Source organism: Taeniopygia guttata, chromosome 7 (assembly GCF_048771995.1).
Source record: "Taeniopygia guttata chromosome 7, bTaeGut7.mat, whole genome shotgun sequence".
Taxonomy (NCBI): Eukaryota; Metazoa; Chordata; class Aves; order Passeriformes; family Estrildidae; genus Taeniopygia; species Taeniopygia guttata.
In genome coordinates, this window is record NC_133032.1 from 18,950,219 (window position 1) to 18,974,508 (window position 24,290).

The 24,290-nt window shown below is 35.9% G+C and overlaps 1 protein-coding gene across 6 annotated transcripts in view; it reads right to left on the reverse strand.

Annotated features, from left to right (window-relative positions):
• SESTD1 (SEC14 and spectrin domain containing 1) overlaps positions 1-24,290 on the reverse strand; it is a 48,610-nt gene that overhangs the window by 22,701 nt on the left and 1,619 nt on the right. For 2 of the 6 annotated variants that reach the window (XM_030277569.4, XM_072932313.1), the window contains exons 2-7: positions 22,609-22,671; positions 21,837-21,939; positions 13,722-13,801; positions 10,308-10,416; positions 7,355-7,445; positions 5,257-5,370 (exon numbers count right to left, since the gene is read on the reverse strand). In XM_030277569.4, coding sequence (XP_030133429.3) covers positions 5,257-5,370; positions 7,355-7,445; positions 10,308-10,416; positions 13,722-13,776 — 369 coding nt within the window. In that variant the 5' untranslated portion in view covers positions 13,777-13,801; positions 21,837-21,939; positions 22,609-22,671. Of the gene's footprint in view, positions 1-5,256; positions 5,371-7,354; positions 7,446-10,307; positions 10,417-13,721; positions 13,802-20,292; positions 20,479-21,836; positions 21,940-22,608; positions 22,672-24,290 lie in introns of all 6 variants that reach the window. The other 4 variants (XM_030277571.4, XM_072932314.1, XM_072932312.1 and 1 more) reach the window with 3 other exon arrangements.

Here is a 24,290-nt window from a genome sequence, read left to right on the forward strand (position 1 = left end):
GAATTTTTGACAAGGTTGTGGCAGAAATGAGGGCTCCTGAACAGAATTTAGCTCTTGCTCTAAACCTGAACTAGTGGCAGTGCTAACCTAACATCCTCTATATGCTTTAAATTAATCAATCAGCTTTGATATTTTCTAGGTGTCAAAAGTGTAGTTTGTCTCTCTGAAGCTTCAGAAGTAATGTTTTAATCAGCTACTATAGATTAATAGCCTATAAGTACACAGACCAAGAGACAAAGAAATAAAAAAATGTTGAAAAATGCAATGTGGACAGTGAGAAGACACTTCACTTTTACAGATCTGAATTCTACTTCAAGCTCAGCAAACTTCTGCTGTCAGGTTTCCAAAATGTTTCAAAATCCAAACAGAGCAATTATATTTGACCTTTTGTGAAAATAGATGTCAAAATACCACATCCTAGAAAAAGCTGTTCCTTATGAATTAGTGTTTCACTCTTGCTTTTGAATTTCACCCTTTGAAGTATTACCACAGGTAAAGCTAAGGTAATTTACAGCTGTAAAATCAGAAATAACCCTGTTTTCTTGCAATTGCAATGATTTTTTGTTTTCCTTTTTTTTCCAAGTCAAACTATGTTGATTCCAGAAAAAGGGAGAAAAAAAGCAGCTTTCATAATCCAAAGTAAAAGCCTTTGGACAGCAGATTATAGCTGGATGTTAAAATGAAGAGCTTAAATTTCCCGAGGGAGAAACAAGTAGATCTGGACAGATGGTAAAACAGGGAAAAAAAAGTATAAATTATTGAATCCTTTAATCTTTGCTTCCCTTCTCACTTGATCCACCCACTTCTGCCAACAGGGACAGCTAATAAACTCACAGTGGCAGTAGTTTCAAACATGTCCTGTTTGCTACTGACCAGAGTCACGGAATCATCATCTGCACTCAGCTCTTTCTCAAACCTGGAGGAGTGGTAGCAGCTCTCATCCTTGCTCCACTCTAGTCAGTAAAGTTCCTCTGCACAATATTGGCCTGCTAAATCCTTGTGAAAGCCTTTAAAGGAATAACTCAGAACAGTGCTTTGGGAAAAGTAGAAGTGCTGCATTTTTAATAAAATCAAAACAACGTTTGTAAAAGCTGTCAAGCAAAAGAAGAAAGACAAAGCTAAAAACATGGACTGCAAAGTCTTGTGCCTTAAGTGCAAAATTCTATTTCTCAGGAGTGAAAATATATGATTTTGACTCATGCAACATGTATCTTTTGTAGTAAAAAAGCTTTAAATACTGTTTGCAGTAAGCTGACCTCTCTATGTCATTTCTGTTTTCTGCAATTTTCATTGATCATCTACAAGGAGATAGAGGCAGAAGTCAAGATGAGAGAAGAATTTTACATATTCAAGAGGACATGTAATAGTGCCCCAAAATGTTAAATACTCCCATCTGAACTTTCTCTCTTAAGGGAAGAAATGAAAAAGCTCTTTAACACAAATGTCACAGAGACAAACCCAGGAGCTACTTGAGAAGAGGATGCTGTAAAATTTCAGTAACAAGAAGCTTTTTTCTGAAGTGTGTTGTATCAGAGCAGCCACACTACTGAATCTGAAAAGGAGAAGTTACTTTCCAAAAGAGAACAACACACATGTCCCTTGAGAATATAAAATTTAAACAAGTGTAATCTAAATATGCTCTTCATTGCCACAGAACTGTAAAGCAAAGGCTACATCTTCCTGAGGAGAATAATCCTATTTTTGATACTAAATACTATTTCAATCCATTTTTTAAAAATACTGTTTGATTAAGCACTGAGTAGCATAGGGTATTATTTGTTTAATATGGAACAGTAATCTAAACAAAGATAATTTCCTTTAACAATACACCAAGAAACACTAGGTAAATATTTATCTGGCCAGTGCCATAGAAATCTGTCATACTAGAAACCAAAGAGCAGTTGGCAGAACCTAGATAAACACAAGATGAATTCCACTCCCAGGAACTGCCGCCTTCACTTGTGGTTTTACCCCCTCACTCACCTTACCCTCCAGGGCTCACAATAATTAGCACACTCTCATTTTTACATCCCAGAGAAGAGAAAATAGGCAAAGATTCTTGTATTTTTCAACACACTTTCTTTGAACAGAATTCAGGACGTGACATAAATGCAGGCTTACGTGCCCCAGCTCCACACAGACAATTCCTTGATTTGCCCAAGAACCCATGGCCTCCCATGTTAAAGTAGCAACCAAGATGCATACAGATGAAAAGAGTTGCAGTTAAATGAAAAATTTTGACAGGAACTTCCATATGCTTTTTTAGAAAAGTCCATGAAAGCTATAAATTCTGGTGCCTCAGTCTTAAAACACTGAACTGAAAATGGACAAAAATTAGATAGTTTCTACAAAGTGTTATTCATTTTTTAGTCTGTGGAGCAATACTCTGCTAATTAGCATAATTCTTAAAAGGTAAATTAGAGACTTGATATTTTTCAGAGCAGCTAAATTATCATGAGATATTTCTGACACCCTCTACTAGAGAGAGCTGTCAGCTGCTCCAGTAGAAGTGCGCAGCATTTACAAGTACTTAAACTTTGGACTTCAGGATTATAAAGATCATTAAGTTACACACTCTAATTTTTTCAACTAACCCATAGTAGTTTACCATCCATTTTGTCCTTTCTCTTATTCCTTTTTTTATGCACTTAGTTTCTATTCTCCAAATTCTCAGTGAACTTTTAAGATTTTGCTCCCTGATTTCCACAAGGACAAGAACAGCAAGCACATCCTCTTCCTTCCTGCTCCTGACAAACTGATTTTCAAAGTACTGATCTAACATCTAAATCAGGCTCAGATTATTTTTCTTCTAAGTTCCTTAAATGACTGACATGTGTGAAATAACCTCACCAACCTATAGGCAATTTTGCATTGTGTACAAATTTGTATACTTCTATTTTTCTGCTAATTTTTTTCTTCCAGTAATGCTCATTGTTCTCATAAGAAAAGCTCACGCTCAAATACAACACTTTACATCTACTAAAAGAGTGATTTGTTTCACATTAGTATGTAGTGTATGTTAATAAAAAAGCAAAAAGCACCACCTCCCAACTCTCTAAAACACAGCATCAAGTATTACAGTGTAATATATGAAACATTTCAGCTGGAAGACAACTTCAAAACAATTAAGACAAATCTCCTCTCGTGAAGCATGGCACAGGACCAGATAAAACTGCTTCAATTAACACATGAACTGATTGCTAATAAGGGAGGAATGAAGTTATAGAATAAAGTTCTGCTGGAGGACAAATAGGAATTGTCCTGAGGCAGGTCCAAAACCAACACTAATACTAACCAGAAATAAAGATATCAACTTTTACTCAGCTGAATCAGCCCACCTCTTTGTACTTATCCACCCAGTACTGCTTGATCTCAGTTCCCACATTTACTTTCAGTGCTTTGCAACTCATCATCACCACATCTCACTCTGAAGCAGAGGATCTCTGCCTTTGAACAGAAAGGAAGACACTGTGATTAATGGCCTCATATGGGAATATTAAGCAAGGTATTACGAACAGATCAGGTAGTAGGAAATAGGAGGTAGATGTGATGCCCCATTAGAAATCACAGTCAAACAGGATTTACTTCAAATAAAAGGAGATTATACCCATGTGACTAAAAAGATTTTGTATTTTAATTACAATTTTTAGTTCATAATTATTTCATTGGCACAAAATCAATCCTGAATTTTCCTAGTAGTTAAACATATCTAATCTGTGATCCAAAACATGAGTTGGGTGTTGTTTGTTTTTACTGCCAGTGATGCAAAATTATGCAGCTGTAGATTTGTGCCTGCATTGGAGCCTTCCATGGCCTTATCAGTGCTCTGCACTCGTATTTGGAATAGAGGAAAGAATACTCCTGCCTCTGACACAAATATTTTGAGCCCAGAGAAGGTGGGTCATTTTTACAAGTTTCCCGACTGCAACCAAGTAACAGAAACCATAATTCCAGTGGCCTGTGCCAACAATGACATGATTCTAGCACGGAACACGCTTTATAAAATTACTGAGATTACTAAATTAATGGATTATCATTTAAGTTAGCCAAACTTTAGAATGAAACAAAAAGTTCTTTTATCATCATAGTAATGTAATATTATCCCTGCTTTGTTGATATAATTTCTGTAAGCTTTCTGCTTATTTGTCTAAAAATGCATTCTAGCTGAGTCACGGTAAAGAAAAACCCAGGAATAATCTTCTAGAAGGATGAACTTCCAAACTAGCAACCCTATCATATACTACTGTTATGGCACATACTTTCATATCATGACTTCAAAGACTTCCTGAAGGAAGACTTACCCAAGGACTTTATTTACAGGAGTGTAGCTGGGAAAAGAGAGCCTAAATCACACAGTAGAGACTTCTAAAGAGGGGCTTTGCCTCTATTACTGCTGTTCTCTGGACTCTGACATTTACCTTATGTTGTGAAAGATCTGTGTGAAATTGAATATTGCAAACTTAAATCATTTTCTAACCAGCAGCTCTTAAATCATATTTTTGAGTACAGATGGTTAGTTCAGAAGCTTTTTAAATTCGCATTGTGGATGTGGCTCCAAGCAATATGCTAGTTTATAAAAGTGGGTACCACCACACTCATGTTTTTGATTAAAGACAATGTGACTGGGCTGCATGCTACATGCCTGATGTAGTTCAAACAAAATTAGCTTAAAAAAAAGGGTGGAAAGTTTGATGACACAGATTTTCTAAAAAGACAGGAAAAATTGAAGTTTCCATTAACCTCCCAGAGATAACAAGGGAAGTGCTAACATTAACATGTAGTCCTGTGTACATGCTCTGTCTCACAACTCAGAACAATGTCAGCTTGGATTTAGCAAGGGATCTATAACCTGTTCCTGATGTCAAAGAATTCACAAAATGAGAGAAGATGCATGCAATACAAACAAGGTGTTTGTCAGAATGGTTACAACTGATAGAGTGACACCATACACCATGTATCTCTATAGCCAATTAGAGAAGTCATGAAAAATTTCACACTAAATCCTGTACAACTGTTTCTGACTCAAAACACCCATATGTATCAGAGATGTATTTTCTTGCTACGCAAAGAACCTAATACCTCAAGTTTCTAAGTTAAGAATAATCAATGAAGAAAGTCTCATTAAAAATGGAAAACTTTAAAAAGCTACAAAGCATCAAGAATACAGCTACTTTAAAGACACTTTAGTTGTCATCCAATTACATCAGTATTTTAGAAACAGTATTTTCGACTGAACTAGACAAAAGCTCAACATACCTCAAAGCCAAGTCTATCTTTCTCTTTCCAAAAGCAGAAATGTGTAACCTTCTTATCCCAAAATTCATCTGGCTTTACTACACAAACAAGTGACACCTCAGCTGGAACAACATTCTGTAAAAGAAATGAAAAAATAAGTAAAACATTCAAGATTAAACCTTCATTTACCACCAAACTGAATTCCACTTATATTTCATCATCTATACAAGAATGTAAAAACTGCAGACAGAAATTGAAGCCTGCTTAATCTACATCACATATTTGCTCCATCCTGCTTTGTAACATTGCACAAGATTTCATAGCAAACTGTGTCAAAACTGAAAAGAAAATATAACCTCTTTACTCCCAGTCCTAATGACAAACCATTAGTCTGTGCTGTGTTAGCACAGAAAAATGAACTATTGGCTAGAGTTAATTTAATTTATGGTATTTCATTAAAGAGAAGAAGAAATGTTAAGAACAAAGCTTTCCACCAATGTTATCTTCTATGTAGAAGGAAACCGTAATCATAAAGTTAGGAAAAAATTGTGTATTTGTTATCAGCTTACATGTCAAGATTATATCCTATACTTCTTTAGTACATATTACTTAGACTAAAATGAAAAGGTTGAATATTAACATTTCAATATATTAATTTCATTGAAGTACTACCAGGAAAACATTTCTCAGACTAAATCAGTAATTTCATCTACTACGTTGATTTTATGATGCCACACTGAATGTAGATCAAGGAACAAAGACTCTTGATTACTCATCAGCTATAGCAATAAGAAGTTAATCAGAGTAGTGACATAAGGGTGACACAACCCATGGGATTTCTCTTTAAATACCTAATTTTATTAATAAAAAATTAATTCAAAAGAAGTTAAAGAAATCAGCAACAAAAAAACCAATTCATTCTTGCACCATTTTAACAAATATGCAAAAACTATTTATAAGTAGGCAATATTTTGAACACAGAAGTGTTTTTGAGAATTACAAATGATGAAGCAGACCGAAATCTCAGGTGATCTGCACAAATGATCAATTCACATAGGAAAATCTTCCTTACTGGTTCCTTCTCAAACTCAAGACACAGATGTGCAACCCATGTTTCTGCAAGCCTTGCAGAGGCAGGATGAGTGCTGCCAGGGAAATAAGAGTGTTGGCAAAGAGCTGACCTTCCCCACAAGCTGCAGCTCCCACTGAGACCTCACAACTACACAGTGGCTGAAGCAAAACCCAGTCAAGATCATTATCTGAAGACAAGGGATTCAAATACTCTATTAACAGGAAACCATCTTAGTCAAGAATAGGTGAAAGACACCTTGACACAGACCTCAAAACCCAGAAGCAACAATGACCCAGCAGGACAAAAAAAAAAAAAAAAAAAAAAAAGAAATCATTTGTATTTGACATACTTTCTAAGGCTTCACCTAAGTCTGAGAGGAAAACTACTCTGATAAAGAGGAACCACCTGTGCAGTAAGAACAGTAGTCCAAGTGTTCTAATGTGTTAAAAATACTGTATCTCACATTTTCTTTGACCACTGAGACCAGAAAATAATCTATACTGTTCAGCAGAAATAAGACTCTATTTGTAAGCCCACAGTTCTGAAGAGTTAAAATAATATTTTTTAGAATATTTTATTGGAAATAGTCACTTCTCTTCTTCTCCTACTTTTTGAAGTACGCACAATGTAATTTGTATTTGGAATTATGATCCACGACTAAGTCAACTATATCCTATAGCAAAGGAACCCTGGCATACAGCATATATTGCATCAAAACCTGCTAAGCTGCAGTATCTGTGTGAACTGCAGCCCTGCACACATTCCTGCTGCTCATAGTTGGTGATGCCAGGAGAATATTTGTGTACTTTTTTAACTAAAACTCTGTTTCAGAAAAAGGTCTACAATTGTGTGTACTCAGCATATAAAGATTTTGTCTCTCTCTTGAGTGAGCTGCTCTCTTGATCATCTGCTTTTCAGAATTTCTTCCTGCTGCACAGAACTCATCACAGAACCACATTTTAAGGAAATTACTGTCTCTACAATAACACAGCCATTGCATTCACATCATAAAACTGATCATTCAAGTATGAATGTATAAATATTTACCTGGAGCATTAACACAACTGTCTTTACCACATTCCACTGAGATTTTCTGCCATCCACTATCACAGTGAATCCTCGAGCTTTACACTTCTCACTAAAAGAAAAAAAAAAACCACTTAGAAAAATATAAAATGTTATAACAAGTGTCATACCATGACAACTTTGGATTTCAAGCCTCTTGTAAAATACAGCTACATAGCTTTTTTCCTTACAGAAACACTGTCTTATAAACCTTAAGTTTACTCATTTATAAAATAACTTCCAATTTTAATGCTCTGTAGCAACTCTGAAAAGGTCTCATAACTGTTAACTTGACAAAATGCTCAGAAAAGAGATCAATTTACAGTGTCATAAGGAAGACAAAGGGATGTCAGTTTTTACAAGGAGCATCCAGAAGAGGACTTGCAAGTAAGCCTATGGTTTAACGTTAGCTACCACACTAGATATCATGTCCTAGGTCGAAATTCTTGCGTTGGCAAAGTTATAAGCAATTAAAATCCATGACATTTACAAGAGGTAGGAAAGCATTATGTAATCTTTCCCAAATCTGCAATTATAAAACAAAGCTATTTCTGTGATCTCCTTAGCTTACAAAAAACAAGGCATGCAGTAATAAGCATTACGCTTCATAACAAGAAATTAACTGTTATTTATTTCATGTTTAAGCTGAGCTTCATCTGGTACGGATGAAAGACAAATTCACCTTGAAGTTCAAAAAAAAAAAAAGGGAAAAAGGTAACTTTACTAGCCTATTTAGGAAAAAAATAATTCAACTTGGCTGTTTAAACAGTCCATGAATGCTTTTGGTTTTAAGTAATCTCTAAGATCACACATATGATGTTTCTGGAAGCAGTCTGAACATTCAGGCTTCACTAGCACAATCAAAACCAACTCAGAGGGCACAATGCTATTGCTTTGAAGAATAAGGTGAAAAGTGCTACTACAGCATCTTGAGACATGACTTCCTTAGGCTCACTGGAATCAAGCAGTATCAGCATCTTCTCTACTACTAACCTATTAAAACCCCCCAAACCCAACAAAATACACAACTGGTCAAATTCAGAAGTGACTTACCACTTCTAGAAAGGTTAGCCAATGTAAGTGTTTGTATGCAAGTTAAAATAAAAAGTAAAAAGTTCGGAGATTTGAGCCACAATAGAGAGAACACAACAAAGAAAGGATACTTTAGTATGAACAGACAACATATCATAATGTTGCCACTTTTATTCTTCCTCAGTTCTGAACAGACCTCTTCAGAATCTGAGAATTTTAAATACCATCAAAGAAAGGCATGACAGTATACTTCAACACTAGGAATAAGTTGTCTGAAATTTTAGAATGGCTTTACACACATATTCCAAAGAAATTCTATCCAAGACACTTTAAGCAGTTATGCCTCTCCAATTTTGGACACAGACAGCAATCCACACTAGCCTGCAGATCTCAAAGCAGTTGTAGTGACACAGTCGTATACCACACACAACTGAATTAAAAGTCAAACATATTACCTTACACACAGAACTTGGGGAAAAAAGTAGTATGTATGTTGCTTGGACAGCTATCTGGGTTTGGGACAATATCACTCCCCTCAGCCCTATTTTCCCCAAACACTGTTTAGAAAGTCTTTCCAGAACAAAAATAGAGACGTGCTTAGGCCAAAGTTTGCATTTCCCACTGAAAAACAACATGCAAACCAAATCGACAATGATTTTTCCATACTGCCACCATAGAAGAGAGGTCATTTTTTCCACAACTGATACAGAGCATTAAATGTGGGAACACTGACTTCACTTTCAAATAGATTTCCCAGTTTCTACTGAATACAAAGAGCACTTTGGTTCAGCTTTTAGGCCATTATTGTTACACTAATGTATGTAAAGACATACATCAGGATGAGACTGTGGAATAATTAATGCTTACTGGAACAAGAATGCCTGCATCTGTTCCACAAATACAGCCAAGTCCTTAAGTCAATGACATGACTTGTGTGGATGACCATTTGGTGTTCCACCACTTTACAAAAGACAACAAGCTGTTTCAAAAACTTAGACAACTAAAATGTGCAGTATACTCATATACCTTCTGATGTTTTACTTTTAAATCATCTGAATTTATTCTTTGCTTCTCTCTCACCAATCAGGATTTTTAAAAGTCTTACCTACCAAAAAACCCCAACACTGGATCCTTTAACTGTGCTTTATAAATATTCATAGATTACAATATGCAAAGTACACTGGATATCTTTAGTTATGCCATTATTGCTCTGTTTCTAGAAGAGGAATTTGAAAAGATACAAAAGCAAATATTTATCTGAGAGGCTTCTTTTATTTATAAAACAGTGGCACAGGAGAGAAAAAAAAATTATGATAAAGATCAATCCCTGGATCTAAAGAAAACACATACAGGTAACTAAGCCAGGACCAAAAACTGTCACTATAAGCTGTCAGTGGTACACGCAGAGAACTTGAACAACGATTTTACAGCAAGCTATGGATGAGAGCATACTCAAGTTGTTAGGCAGCACATTTAAGCAGTACCACGAGCTGCTCACTGCAGTAAGACTATATTTTTATCTTAGTGCACTTTTAAACTGAAGCCCTAAAAGCTTCAAAGTTTAGCCATGTAGCACAGAAAGGGCAATGTTCAAATGGAATGGCTCATTAATTTACTTAGCAATTTAAGTGCATTGTCATTAAAAAGAAATTATGAAAAAAGCTATCCCAAGAAAAGGGAACATAAGGACATAAAAGGACACAGGCAAGCCTTAGTATATATCCCTTAGCTTATTGGGATGTTTGTTTCTAGCTCAGTCAGACAGTATCACATTCTAAACAAACATTTACGAAAAATTAATTTGGTAAAGAAGAGCAAATAAAATTAAAAACAACAGAATGATCCCTTCTACAACTGGAAAAAAAAAAAAAACCAGCTCTGAACAGATTGCCTTCCAAATCACCTTGGTATACTTAGGAGATAGTCTAGTGTGACACTCAGCTCATCCATGCTCGTTTGTTCAAGGCATAATGGAATAGTCAGAATGAGACCACTTCTTCTGTCCTTCCCTCCTGTTTCAGAAAGAAAAAGTAATTACAAAGTTAATGTGATGAGGTTTAAGCAGAAGAAATACTTTGCAGCTAAGTGGTCTCAAACTTAATCACAAAAGCAATCTTTTAAAGTTGCTGTGAAAACCTCAACTGATATTTCATCTATCAGTTGTGAAGATTCACTCACCACATGGACATTTAAAACATCACCAGGGCATCAGAGCATAGCCCACATCCACAGCTGTCACAATTTTTCATCTAATACTTTCAATATAAACAACACAAATCAAGTGTTCCAGAAGCTTTTTTTTTTTTTTTTTTGCATTTTTACATTATATTATTTAAAAGCATCTCCTAGACCTTCTACACTACCAGCCTATCAGAAACCTAGTCCAGTCCCAAGCTGAGCATGTACCCAAAAGCTCCACTGGAGCTCCTAGAAAAGGACTTTCCTCGTCCAACTGGCTACTACAGGAGGATCTCCTACCACAGAGGCTGCCCATGGCACATTCTCTAAACTGGCACTAACTTCAAACACAGAACAATTTCAAGACCTACTTACAAACAGCTATCAGTCACCTTACAATTAAGAGATGTATTTCCAGCTTGCCTTAATCTTCATCTGCATTTTCAAACCTTTCTGGTAAAACTTATACAAACAATATTAGAAACAGTACATTTTGATATATTATCTATGTTATTAAGAAAAAAAACCACAACCACAACATACTTAAGCACATGTAGGAGTCAATTACTAAACAATCTTCTCTATATTTTAGAAAAAGCTATAAAAAGACATCTATAATCACAGGTTTATTTGTGGAAAAATCAAGCAAAGTGAATTCCCATAATCTGAAAAATAACATCTTTATTCTCAAACTGTTTTTCACATGGCTAAAGCAATTAAACTATGCTTTTGCATCCTAAAGTTCTTCAGTAAAACTGAAGTTCCATCTAATCAATAAGAACAACTTTTTACAGAATAGTAACAGCCGTGCAGAAACAAGAAAAGGCACAAGCACAGCAATGCTTGCAGACTCATACACATATGTCAACATAATTTGGTAAGAATTCTCCCCATCCATGAGGTGCATGCAAGAGAATGAACAAACATTATTTACACAACATATGTTAGAATCTTAATTGCAACAGGCCTTTTTTCCTTGTCTCCAAAGCTGTGCAAGCACTCTAAATTTGGAATTTTAAAGATCCACTGATACGTAGATATTTTCCGCATTTTCATAAAGAACCTACTACTTCCAGTGGTCCACTGCAGCAGTTATGTTCCCTTCCCTTCCTCGCTTTTGTAAGAAAATTGTTGCTGTAAAATAGCAACATACTTTTTAATAACTGTATTTCTAAACTGAAGAATTGAAGAGTGGTGCTGTATGAGAAAGGGCAAATGGACAGATGCCTCCAGCAGAAACAATCTCCAGCAACAGTTATTTACAGACTGTCCACCCTTCTGTTTCTGAATGGCAAAAAGCCTGAAAATTGGAGTGAGGAAGCAGAGAAAAAGGGAAAATACTTGGATTTAAACAAGCTGAACTGACTAAACAAAGCACAACTCAAATCCCAGAAATATAATCTCTTGACATTTCACAAAAAAAACAGAATAATTATCTAAATTATTATTTCATTACAAGACATCTTGTGTAACAACTGACAGGTTTTTCCCTCAGCTTGTAAACACTGCTAAGAAAAGCAACTGAAAATATCACACAAGGAAGGAAAAAAAAAAAGGAAATTTTTTTTAGTTTATTTTGCACCAAAGTGGTTGTTCAAGGCTTTTTGTTGATTTAGGAGCTTGCCTTTTCTTCTGTGCTATGTGTAATAAATGACTTATCAGCATGAAAGCTACTCCAGCCATGGACTTCCATTAGATACCACTGTTTTGCTTCCAGAAAAAGGCAGGATCAATATCATTTGTACCAATTTAACTCAAAAATGACAACAGACTTCAGCACATAAACACTGCAGGACTTTCCTAAAATATTATTTTTCTGAGTATATATTTCTAATAATTAATGAAACTATTATGAAACTATATAGAGTAAAATTGATGTAAAGAGACATGATGAACTGATTTGTGTCAAGTTACTTGACTTACACTGAAGAAGACTAAAAAATCCTGCTGCATCAAGCTTTACCATTCATTAAATTAAAACATCCATTAATATTAATCAATTCCAGAATGATCAAACCTACTTAGAAATACATAGGTCCAAAATGGTTCCTAGCATTTAAAATGCCACTCAGTAAATTACTTTCCACTAAGAACATCTGTATTTCAAAGCAGATCAGGCAGCTTTAATAGCAATTTGAAAATGCACTCTAGTTAATGAGAATATCCCCTTGCAATATAATGCTGAACAAGCAACTGACCACATCTGCTGTTACTGTGGAAGAACTGTCCCAGGATCTAATGTGAGTTGGGTTTTAGGGTTTGATTGTTTTTGAAAAGGAATTGTTAGATTTGCAATTGCTGGGGACAGTGGGCAAATTCAAAGCAAAATAAAGTTCATTAACAAAAAGAGCAGGTTTCACTTCTCAGGTGATTGGAGCAGGCTAAACTAGACTGGCCAAAAACATAAATGAAAATAAACTAAACCAGAAGAATATTTATGGCAACACTTGTCAGTTTTTGAAGTTGACAAGTGTTCTGCAAGTTACCTACCTACACTGCATCAGACAATCAAACACCAAGAACTAGCACAGCTATCTACAACAGCAGTGGAATCAGCAAGGGATGGTCATTCACCATTTGAAGCATTTCCTTTTTTTTTTTTTTGTTCTGGCAGGGGGAGGAGAAAAAGTTACCTTCAATGTAAGATTCAGGAAGTTTTAATAAATACAGTGATAATTACAGCTTTCCCTGGATTAACTAATTGGCAATAATCAAACTGTTGCAATGCATGGCTAATTTTGCTCCCATGTGTTTCAAAGCTTGAGAAAAGACATGTGAAAAGGAAAGAAAAATTTTCTACAGAAAATCCTGAAAATAATCACTCTGTTTTTCTAAAACCAAAATACTAAAAAGCCAAACCAGCAAGGAATATTTCTGGGTGTCTATTAAATCATCAGTCTCTTATATACAGACTGAAACTTCTTTAAAACTTTGAGGGTTGAGCTAGAGGCTACAGCAAAACCAAGTCCTAAACACCAACACCAACAGCTTGGCTACTAGATAAAGGGTTCCAGAGATTCTTTTTTGGAATATGACAACACATTTGTGTTAAATACATCCAGAAAATAAAAATAACCACCTTAAATATCCCACCCAAATTATGCAGGGTGGAATCAGTTGAGGAAAACTGAAACTGTACCTGAAAGAAATGCCAATTTTTTCTTCAGAATGGGTAATATTACTGACGCTTCCATTCTACTTCAGATACTTTTCGCAGCTCTGAAACACAAGAAGTTGAAATTATCAAGCATGGGAAATCAGTTACAGTGTTTTGCCGTGTTACACTTTCGTATTCTTCTGAAGGAAGAACAGAACACTGTAACCAAAATCTAAAACACTGTAAAAACTTTAGAAAAAACATCATTATAGGCATTATTCATACATATATTTAATTAATGATTTCCTTTCCCTCATTGTGGGGAACAAACAGTCCAACCACAAAACCCAAAGCAGAATCTCAACCAAGGACAACAAGATAATGTATATAAAATCAAATTTCCCAACTTTAAAAAACTACAATTAATTTTCAGGTAGCTCATCTGTTTGCTCATTCAGCTGTAAAATAAGTGCAAATAAGATTGTAATTTTGCACAGTCTGTCTCGTATTACCAAGAATATAATAATTATCTAAATATGTTATGCTACATTTCTGTCAGGACACAGCCATTACCCTGTCATTAGCAGGGCTTCAGTTGAAGAAAAACATCCAACATGCAATAGCCTGAATAACTACATCCTACCTATAATCTATACCTGGAAACGCTCCTGCTGCTTCTGCCTCCTTACTCTCATGCATTTTTTATTGCACTGTGAACTGCTATTCACCATGATGAAGCTTTTTTGCTTCACTGACAAATCCACAGGATGCCTGAACTGCAACCTCCTCTTCCTGCCAACACAAAGTAGGAACTGATATCTGCTTGTAACTTTCTGAGGTCCTACTTCCACAGATCAATTCATATAATTAAGAAACCTAGTTCTGCTCGGAAATACTCTATTCAAGATATATGCCAATATCAGACAAATTAAAAAGAGACCAAAATGGCTTTGGACTGTACTGGAATTCTCCCTCTAGATACTTCAGAATGCACATAAAGAGAACTTTTTTTTCCTGGCACAGGGGAAGTTACCTGAATAAAAACTATAAATGATTTAGGAAAAAAAAAAAAAAAAGAAAACTCAAAAAATCCAGAGAAATCCAAACAGCCTGAGGTAAAATAGTTATTCGTTTTCATGTTACAACAATGAGCTTCATAACAAAATAAAAACAAGAACTATCATATTATTGTAAACAGAAAACAAACATTTAAACAGCTTTTTACTGTCTCTTCCTGTTCCAATGTGTCACAATGTTCATTCCCACCTCTTATCCCAAAATCTCCACACTGAAGTGCAATTTTGCCAATTATATAGAATTCACACTGCACGTATTAAAGAAGGAAATGAACAACTTTTAGTTCTCTCAGGGAACTGAGTCCCATGACAGCCTGCACTTTGAACAACTACTCAAAAAAGCATCCTATTAAAGATTCCTGTATACTTTAGACGAAGATTTGTAGTTATTTGTTGCATAAAATTCAAGAATTATGCAGGCAGTCATTTTTGTCTCTCAAACCACTCTGTGGAAGCTTTTTAACTTCGGCACTTTTCTTTATTTTCCTTTTTTCAAGATGTGGAACACATACCTGAATGTTTTTTTTTCCCCTCCTCCCCAAGTTACATTTCCAAATTATTATAAATGCCTCTTTATTATAATCAATGAAGAAAGTTCAAACCTACACACACTTCATTATCTTCATACTTTCACACTGGAACAAAAGTCTGCATCAGCTTACTGACTCTAGGGAACATGTTTCTCTGCTGCTCTGAAAAGATCTATTTATTTAATATGAAAGCATTGCTTGGCTTTCTGCCACAGTAGTGGCACTGTCCATGGATCAAAAAAGTTCTTTTATTCAGTATTTCCTGGAAGCAAATAAAGCATTCTGTTCAGAGTGGAGGGAGGTGAGTCAGACCAGTTAGAACAACTGCTGGCAATTCCAAACACCTAGCCTTTGTTCCATAAACTCCTGAAGTGCACAATTACCTCTCTTCTGTGAGAGCTTTGATAGGTTTCATCTAGAAGCAAACTCTCACCAGAGCAGGTTATCAGAACATACCAGAAAAATGAAAATATTCAGTTTAAAAAACAGGCTTAGCATACTTCTCTATTTTTGACGTCCAAAGAGTCTCAGGATAAATGAAACAAAATGTCTTTTTTTAATACTGGAAAGTGAAAGCATTTCAAGAAAGCTGGCATCTACTTTCCAACGGGAGCTACTAAAGGTGTTTTGAAAAGGTACAGTGCTTTGTATCTTTGCAATGTATTTAGACATACCAAATATATGCAAAGTCTTCAATTTGTTGGAGGAAGACAAAATTAAAATTTTCCATCAAGGTCTCAATTTAGAATGAGGAAAGAGTGACTTGTTGCTTAATATTTTACCACTATGTAGCTGAAAGAAACAGATTCAGTGTCTATTCATCAATAAAAAACCCATTTGGTTTCATTAAACACAGAAAAGCTACTGAAGAAAACCAAAAGCACTGAAGAGAACAGATTTCATGAGAAGAAAGTGAAATACTTCAGGAAGTTGCATTTTATCACTTCCAAATCCAAAGACATAACTTTTATGTGCTGAATTGTTACAGATATTAAACAAACAAAGAGGTTAAATTTGTTTGCTGAATTTCAGAAATAATCTAGAGTGCTGTGTGCCCACCTAGAATCTACTTTGCCATAATACCATAAAATACCACATAGCAAACTGTAGAACTTGTAGTTCTTTTATTTAACGTGTTCCCTGGACACATTCAATACACTTTGAACCTCACTGAACTTGTTTAGAATGACATAGGCTTCCAGGTTATTAAATCAATATAGCAATGTCAGTCTCCAACAAAGAAAAAATATTATATGAGTTTAGTGTTGCCATCTTCTTGTGGAAATCTTCAAAAGAATTCACTTAATATTTTTATTTAAAACCCAAATATTTGAAGGGCATTCCAGTGAAATAGAAAACTCTTCCAATCCACTTGACAAGCAGAAACTAATACTATTTGTGGAGAAAATTCTCTTACATACAAATATGTATACATTAAGGAGAGCATGGGAAATTTCATGTATACATACATGAAACATATATATATTAAGGAGAGAATGGGAAATAGTAAACAAATAGTTCAAAGAAATTACAAAACAGGTAAAAATTGCAAAACAATATTTGAGGCTGCACTCCAATGTGAAATCAAATCACAATTTAGTAGGCTGCATCCTCCATCATTTCTAGACTTTGGAACGACTGCAAATTACAATGTTTTACTCCACACATCTAAAATTTTGGAAGTTCTTCCAACAACAAAAACCAAACAAAAACAAACAATGCCCCCAATAAATATACAGAAAAAACTCCAACCAATAAAAAAAGCCAAAATATAAAAAAACTCACACACAATAAATACTATGTGAAATTCACCAAAGTGCAAAATTCCTGATGAATGCAAAGTTTTGCCTGCATTTTGTGCAACCTATCTTCACTACCACTGAATTAAAAAAAATAAATAAGAACCAATGTCCAGACACTGTTTAAAGCCATTATAAAAGCCTATTAAGGACAGGAGAAGAGGGACAGGTTGACTGGACAAATAGAAGTAAGATGGCAGAGAGAAGCTCTCCTGCAAGTAACAGGTGTTTTCTTTCTAAGCAACCCAGTAGAAACCACTGCTCCAAAACATTAACAATCTAAACAAATTCAGGCTTAATGAGAATTAATATTAATATGTTTATTAATGTCTGTTAGACCTGAAACCTTTAATACTCTCAATACATGGTGCAAGGTCTTGAAATGGCTTAGTCTACTCATGAGCATCTGTTGCAAGATTCAAAGAACAACTTCTTTCTTCATTCCTGTAGCATGTACCTCATGTACCTCACAAGAGCATGTAGCTGCTCTGTAAAAAGAATCTGGTTTCTGTTCCCTGTTCTGCTATGAAATATACATATGGCTTTCAGCAAGTCATTTATCCTCTTTTAGTCTCCATTCAGTTTCTCCATTTAATTCTCTTTTTACAAGAGTATTGTGATGTTTAATTCATTAATGTTTTTGAAGACTTGAGGGATTAGAAGGAGCTCCACAAATCTGCCTATAAATAACCAAGGAGCAGATGGGCAGCTAGGTTCAAAACTGTAGCAGCTTGCAAGTCCAAACAATAGCACACATAAGAATAGACATTCTGAAGTACCAAAGGAAAAAAAGCCTCAAATCACGCAGAATGAAAACATTTTTTCTTTTTAGATCAACTTTTGAATTGCAGACCTTCAAAATGAATGTCTTCATTCTCCAAAGCCAGCACGCAGGCTTTTTGAGACACTAACTTCAGCCTACAAAGCATTATCCTCTTTTGCCCTGAATCAGCTTAAAACTAGTTCATCTATTCCACACAGAAATAAAATCCACGTGTAAAAGACAGGGAGAAAGCTGAGTATCACAATTATCTATGCAGATTATTATTTCACCTTCCTTTAAAGCTACATTAAAGGATGTCATCTCTCCCACAGCAAACTTGTACAAAGAGAGAACACAAACGAAGGTGTCTCCAGGGCTGATGCCCCAGGGTAATTTAAGAAGCATAAACCTGCCCCAAAAATAAAAAAAGGCTGTAAATATTTATTAGTTAATGCTTTCTTCAATTAAAAAGCACCTGGAACTCAGCTACTCAGCTGGACAGTTTCAAAATAACAATAAAATCTGATGGAGGAACATCAGCTCACATATGCAAATACAGTGTTTGATTTTTACTCTTTAAGATATGAGCAGCACTAATAAATATTTAACATTAAAGCCCTCAGGAGAAAAGGTAACTTCAGATATATAAGGAATATCAAGTTTTTTGCTTTTTCAACCACTTCTGTATTTTTAATTTTTTTCCTATCAGTAAAAACTATCCAGAAAAACCCACAGAAGTTTTATACTATGTCTGAAGTTGTACACAACAAAAACATTCCTAATCTTCTTTAACCTGCTAATTCACAATAAAGAAGTCAGAAAATAAAAAACACAGACTAATTTCACAAGTATGTAAGCTGCTTTGACTCTAAAGGAAGATGCAACCACTCAATGCCATTTCCATTACACATGCACTGTTAGTACTCCAACTCAGCAACTTGCCATGGCAGCTCAAAGAACACACTGAAAATGTGCTATGGCTTGGGTTAAAGCTGAGGTAAACAGCATGCTTGACCATGATCCAAAGCACATCGTCACAGCCACAACAAACTTAAGCTTGGAAAAATTCCAATTCCACTCCATTTTCACCTGAAGGTTCAAATCATGTCTTCTAACTAAAGTTAATGATAGAATTTGTAAGAACTGTCTGTTAACTACTTCCTATATTTAACCCATCTTCCATATTCATTTCCCACCCTTTTCAATCCCTCAGCATTCTGTGAAAAGTGAAATAAAAAGACAAGCAACAAAAGGAAGCGATGAGCAATATAATGAATAGCAAACCAGCAAATGGAGAACAGGTGAGTGAGAGGTTACGCCATCTGAGAAGAAAAAGTCATTGTGTGTCTGAGTTCTAACTTTGATCACAGCCAGCTATTCATTTCACACAAAAGCAGAGCTTTTCCTCAGACTTCAAGCAAGTGCCAGAGGGGAAAAAAGGAAGAGTACCAAGCACAGGAACAATGCAACTCAGGATGCACAATAACACCTGCGTGTGCAGCTGTGAGACAATACCAACAGCTCAGTCTTTCCAGAGAACAGGGCCAGCCACAGGGCCCTGTGCAGCAACGAGCACACTCCCGAAGAACAACACTCCTTGGACTCACTGGCCACGTTCAGAGAGTGAACTTGCCCAACCCAAAGGAGCACATGCAGACATTCATAATGATGCTGCAACACGAGACATCCAAGGTGACAGTTAGCTAGAGTTTTCTACCCTGTCCAGCCTCAGCCCAAGGCACACACACGCTCTATGCTAAGTTATAGCAGTTGTCAGACCTCAGATCTAGAACAGTAGAGAAAATAAGCCACAGGTTTTGGATGCATCTCCATATTCCCTTTAGTGCAACATTCCGGTCACATTTTGCCATTCTCTCACATACAATGAGAGACACCATTTACCTTCCTGTAGAACCCTACAGCTTGCCCACCAGCACCAGAAGACCAATCTACCCCATACCCTCCTTCCCTTACAACAAGCAGCCAAACCAGCAGAAATTGCAACCATCTGGTACAGTCCCATCTCTCTTAACACTATCAAGTAACCACAGAAGACAGAAGATGATGCAAGTTGAGAAGCTGCTTCTTCCACCACCTTCATAGCAATATGCCAATTGAAATGCTATGTTCAAAGCATAGCCAAGACATTTTCTCCTCCTTATCACACTGCGCTAAAACTCATTAAAAGAAAATTTTAATTTTTAGGTCTTAAAATTTCCCTTAGTCAGAAGTCTCATGGGAATAGTACAGAATAACATGGATTGCAACTTCTACCATAGAAATACTTCATGAGATTAGGGGGAAGAAAAATAACCGACAGATAGTAAAATAAAATTACATAGTCCTCTCCTAGCTCCCTCTTCTTAAAAACAAACAAACAGAAAAACCCACAACAAACAAAAACAAAACAACATACAAGTCAGAAGTGCTTGGAAAAATAAATACCTTATCACCAGCTCTTTAAGGAACTGTCCAAAACCAGTTTGTGATGAAAGATCAGGAAGCTTCTATGCCTTCAGTACTTCATAAAACGAATTAGGACAGTGGGTGGAATGAAGCTGGACAATGCAAGCCATGGGCAGCCAAGTCAAAAGACAAACAGCTGTACTGATGAGTGCAACTGCTGGCAGTCTAGAACAAATGAAAAACACTTTCCTCTGGGGTGCAAGATTAGAACTTCTTGTTCTTTTTGCAACACTTATATAAGAAAACAATCTACCACTTCATAACAATACACATATTTGGCATTGGTTACAAGTGCATGTGGCTCAGGGCTTCAGGATTCAATTCCCAGCTCAGCATAGTGACACTCCATGGAGTGGAAGCAAAAAGAAATGTTCCTCTACACCAAAAGCCATCTCGTACAGCAGACACAAAAGCAGTCATTCTTTTGGAGTGGAGGAAACCGACCACAACAAGATGATAATGAAGACGGGGCTAATACAAAGTCTGTTTACAAATCTCTAATACTCTGGGTTTGCCACCTGACCAAAAAATTACCAGCTCAAGAGTATGATTTTGTGCAGACCTTGAAACACCCTGAACAATTTCGTCTGCCCCAAAAAAAAAAAATTAAAAATTACTGTTGTGTCCTTACTGCACAATATACAAAGTACCCATTATAAGGGTAATAATAAAATCCCTTCAATAAGAAATAAATAACTTGAAAATTTTGCTAATGTTAACCAAACATGAAAGTACAAGAGACTGAATAAGTACAAGAGACTGGTAAATAAATACCTTATTCACGTATTTCAGAAATCCATTAATTCACTGCTCTACAAAGAAAAAAATAATTACCTAAGATGACCTTAAATTAGTGGGTACAGGAGAAAAAATCCTTAACTTTCATGGATGCCTTCAGTTTTTGTATTCAGATCAAAAATTCTGCACTCAGATTAAAAATTCTGAACGTTTCAACTGCAAATCACAAATTAAATCAGCCACAGCAACCACCTGCAATAATCACAACACCTCTCCCTCTCTCCTAGCCCCTCAAAATAAAACATGTAGCCTTCCACTACCAATAAATAAATCAATAAACTAATACATAAAAGGTCACATGCTTCAGAGAAAATAAGATCAAGCTCTCTCAGCTGCTGCCTGGAACATCTGCATAGATGCAATACTCATACATTTTCCAATGATACTATTGCAAGTGAGAATGTAAAATGAAAGAATTAGCAAACAGAACACCAACAGGAAGAAAACAGACAACCTGCACTGAGGTCTCAAGTTCAGCCATAGATATCATTTAGTGACCAAAACATCAAGCTAACATCAAACCCATTTATTTTATTATTGGAACACATTTTTGCTTTGGCCTTACTTGGTCTGGTCAACACTTATCCTTCAGGATACCTCACTAAGAACACATCTCAAATACAACTCTGCTAACATAATAGGAAGTGATCTTGGCCCTGAATTCTTAGGTACCTACTACATCTATCTCCCCTGAATTACTGCTTCTGCAAAGCCCTAAGTCATACCTTCATCTCCTCTTAACTACTGTAATTTCCTTCTTAATGGGTTCTTTATGTCCCAGCATTCCAAACTTCAGCTTGTCCAAAATGCAGCAGTTCATCTTCTCACCTGGAAACAGGAAAACAACACTCCAGATTGATTTTCACTTGCTTCCTTGTTGAGTTTAGCATCTGCTGTAAGGTTATCCTCACTTCAAAAATCTCTCACTCTTATTTAGTCTGACGAGCAAAAAGCTTTGCCAACACATTTTTCTACTTGCTCAATCAAGGTTCCCAACTCTTTCATTCATCTTCCAGCACAAGCTTATCAACACCATCAGAGCAGCAACAATTACCTCGATGCTATTAAAATTTCTTTCCTTACTCTCACCCACTACCACAGAGCCCTCTTAAAAGTAGAGTTCACTTTTCTCCAGTCTTATGCTTAAACACTCTCTTACACATCTGCAGCCACTCCTCTCCTTGTGAGACACTACCACTACGTGAGGCACAGGAACACAAGCTGCTCTGTGTGCTGCACAGCTAAACAAGGTCATTTAATATACTTTTAATTTATGTTATAGTGTCTTTTAAAGACTTTTTAGAAGTCACAAAATGAAAACAAAGTAAAGCAGGTAAGTTAAAGAAAGCATGAGCTAAAGCCTAAGTAAGTTTCCACAAAAGCAACTGCAAACATGTTCCAGGCAGTATATTCAGCAGTTTCAAAGCTTCATAAGAAGCAAATATAATACAAGAAAATTATACAGATTTAATTTTGGAAGAGACCTATCTTACTTACCATTGGTACTGGAATGCAAAACTGTCTGCTATGGTTACAAGTTTGGGCTCCAGATCCTGGGTTCTGTAAATTTAAATGAAAAAGTATTTGACCATATTTTTTGCTTTTGCTACTCAATCTAAAACTTTATTTCCTTGGAGGTGGAAAACAAGAGTTTCTTACAGCGCTACATGATAGGGGAGTCAACATTTCTGTTTTATATTCACAAACACTAGTAAGCTAGGCATTTGAGTTTAGTGGGACAGCAGGAATCCTGCACTTTCTACCAAAACATATGGTAGACATCAACATTGTTTATAGTTAGCAGGCAATGCTCCTGAGGCAGCACCGGAAGCAGTGGGAAAGTAACAAGAACCAGAATCCCTGCAGTATGCTTTCAATCAGAGGTAACCTACACAAAGTTTTAGGCTAAATTGAAAATACAACAGTGTTAGTAGATTTTTTTTGTGGAGAGGAAGAAGGTATTCCTACAAAGGTACTCACTGCTATAAAATTTTAAAAGGCAAAGTATGACTTGAGTAAGAAAATAGAAATAGTTCCTCTTTGTATTAGAAGATATGGAATTAACATATAAGCATCAAATGTTAAACCTCAGCAAGTGTTGTAAGACTCGAATGAAACCTTGTAGTTTATCAAATTCCACCCATGAAATTAAACCCAACAGCAAAACCCTAAAAGTTCAAATTTGTGTATACTGTGTAAAAAGCAAAGTCAAGATGACAAACACACTTCACTGGTTTTACAGTAAATCTGACAGATCAGTTATTACAGTAATCTAACCAACAGCAAATTTTATATTAAAAACACCCTTGTATTAATGGAAGTTTTCTAGTCAGCCTCAAAAAGATGGGAGAGAAGGCAAGAAAACACACCTACAGATTGGGAACAAAACTGCAAACAGCAAGTCCTTGAGACAGCTTAAGTACAGACACGCTGGAAATGCTGCAACATCACTTCCAGGGTAGGCTCTGCCTACTTTATCAGAAGCTGTCTATTGAAGGTGTTCTGTATTTCCCCACCCATCACCACTAGGGAATAAAGGTGTTCCTCTTTATAATCTATTCCCAAAGATTGTTAACAGTAAAGCAGCACTGTATTAAAGTTCTTACAGAAATTCCTCTGGTTTCTCTTCCTACTACCACTCTCAAGCAACAACCAACTGAAACTGAACTGAAATTCACCTGACTCCTTTATTTTGTTGACAGAAAATGACAAAATTATGTGAATTTCCCCTGTTTACATAAGCTTTACTGAGAAGTAAGAATCCATAGTAAATTTAGAATTACAGCCTACAATTTAAAAACACATCTATTTCATTATTGTAAATAGTTCTTCTAGGAAAACTGGTGTTACTGATCAATAAACTTCAAACAAAATACCATCTATTAGCAAAGTACTCCAGGAAAGAGTCAGCTGAGATTATTTTACAGCACTCCTCAAGCAGCAATCAATGACAAAGAATTGTGGAAAATCCGAAAATCTGCCCCTAAAACTACACTGTAATTACTCTTAGTTTTGGTGGAAGATTTTCACAGAATCACAGGATCATTAAGATTGGAAGGGACCTCTGGAGATCATCTGTTTGAATGGTTCTATTGGAACCCCATTTGGACACATTCCTGTGTAACTGCTGGGGGTGACCCAGCCTAGGCAGGGGCTTTGATGCCTCCAGAGAGGAAGAC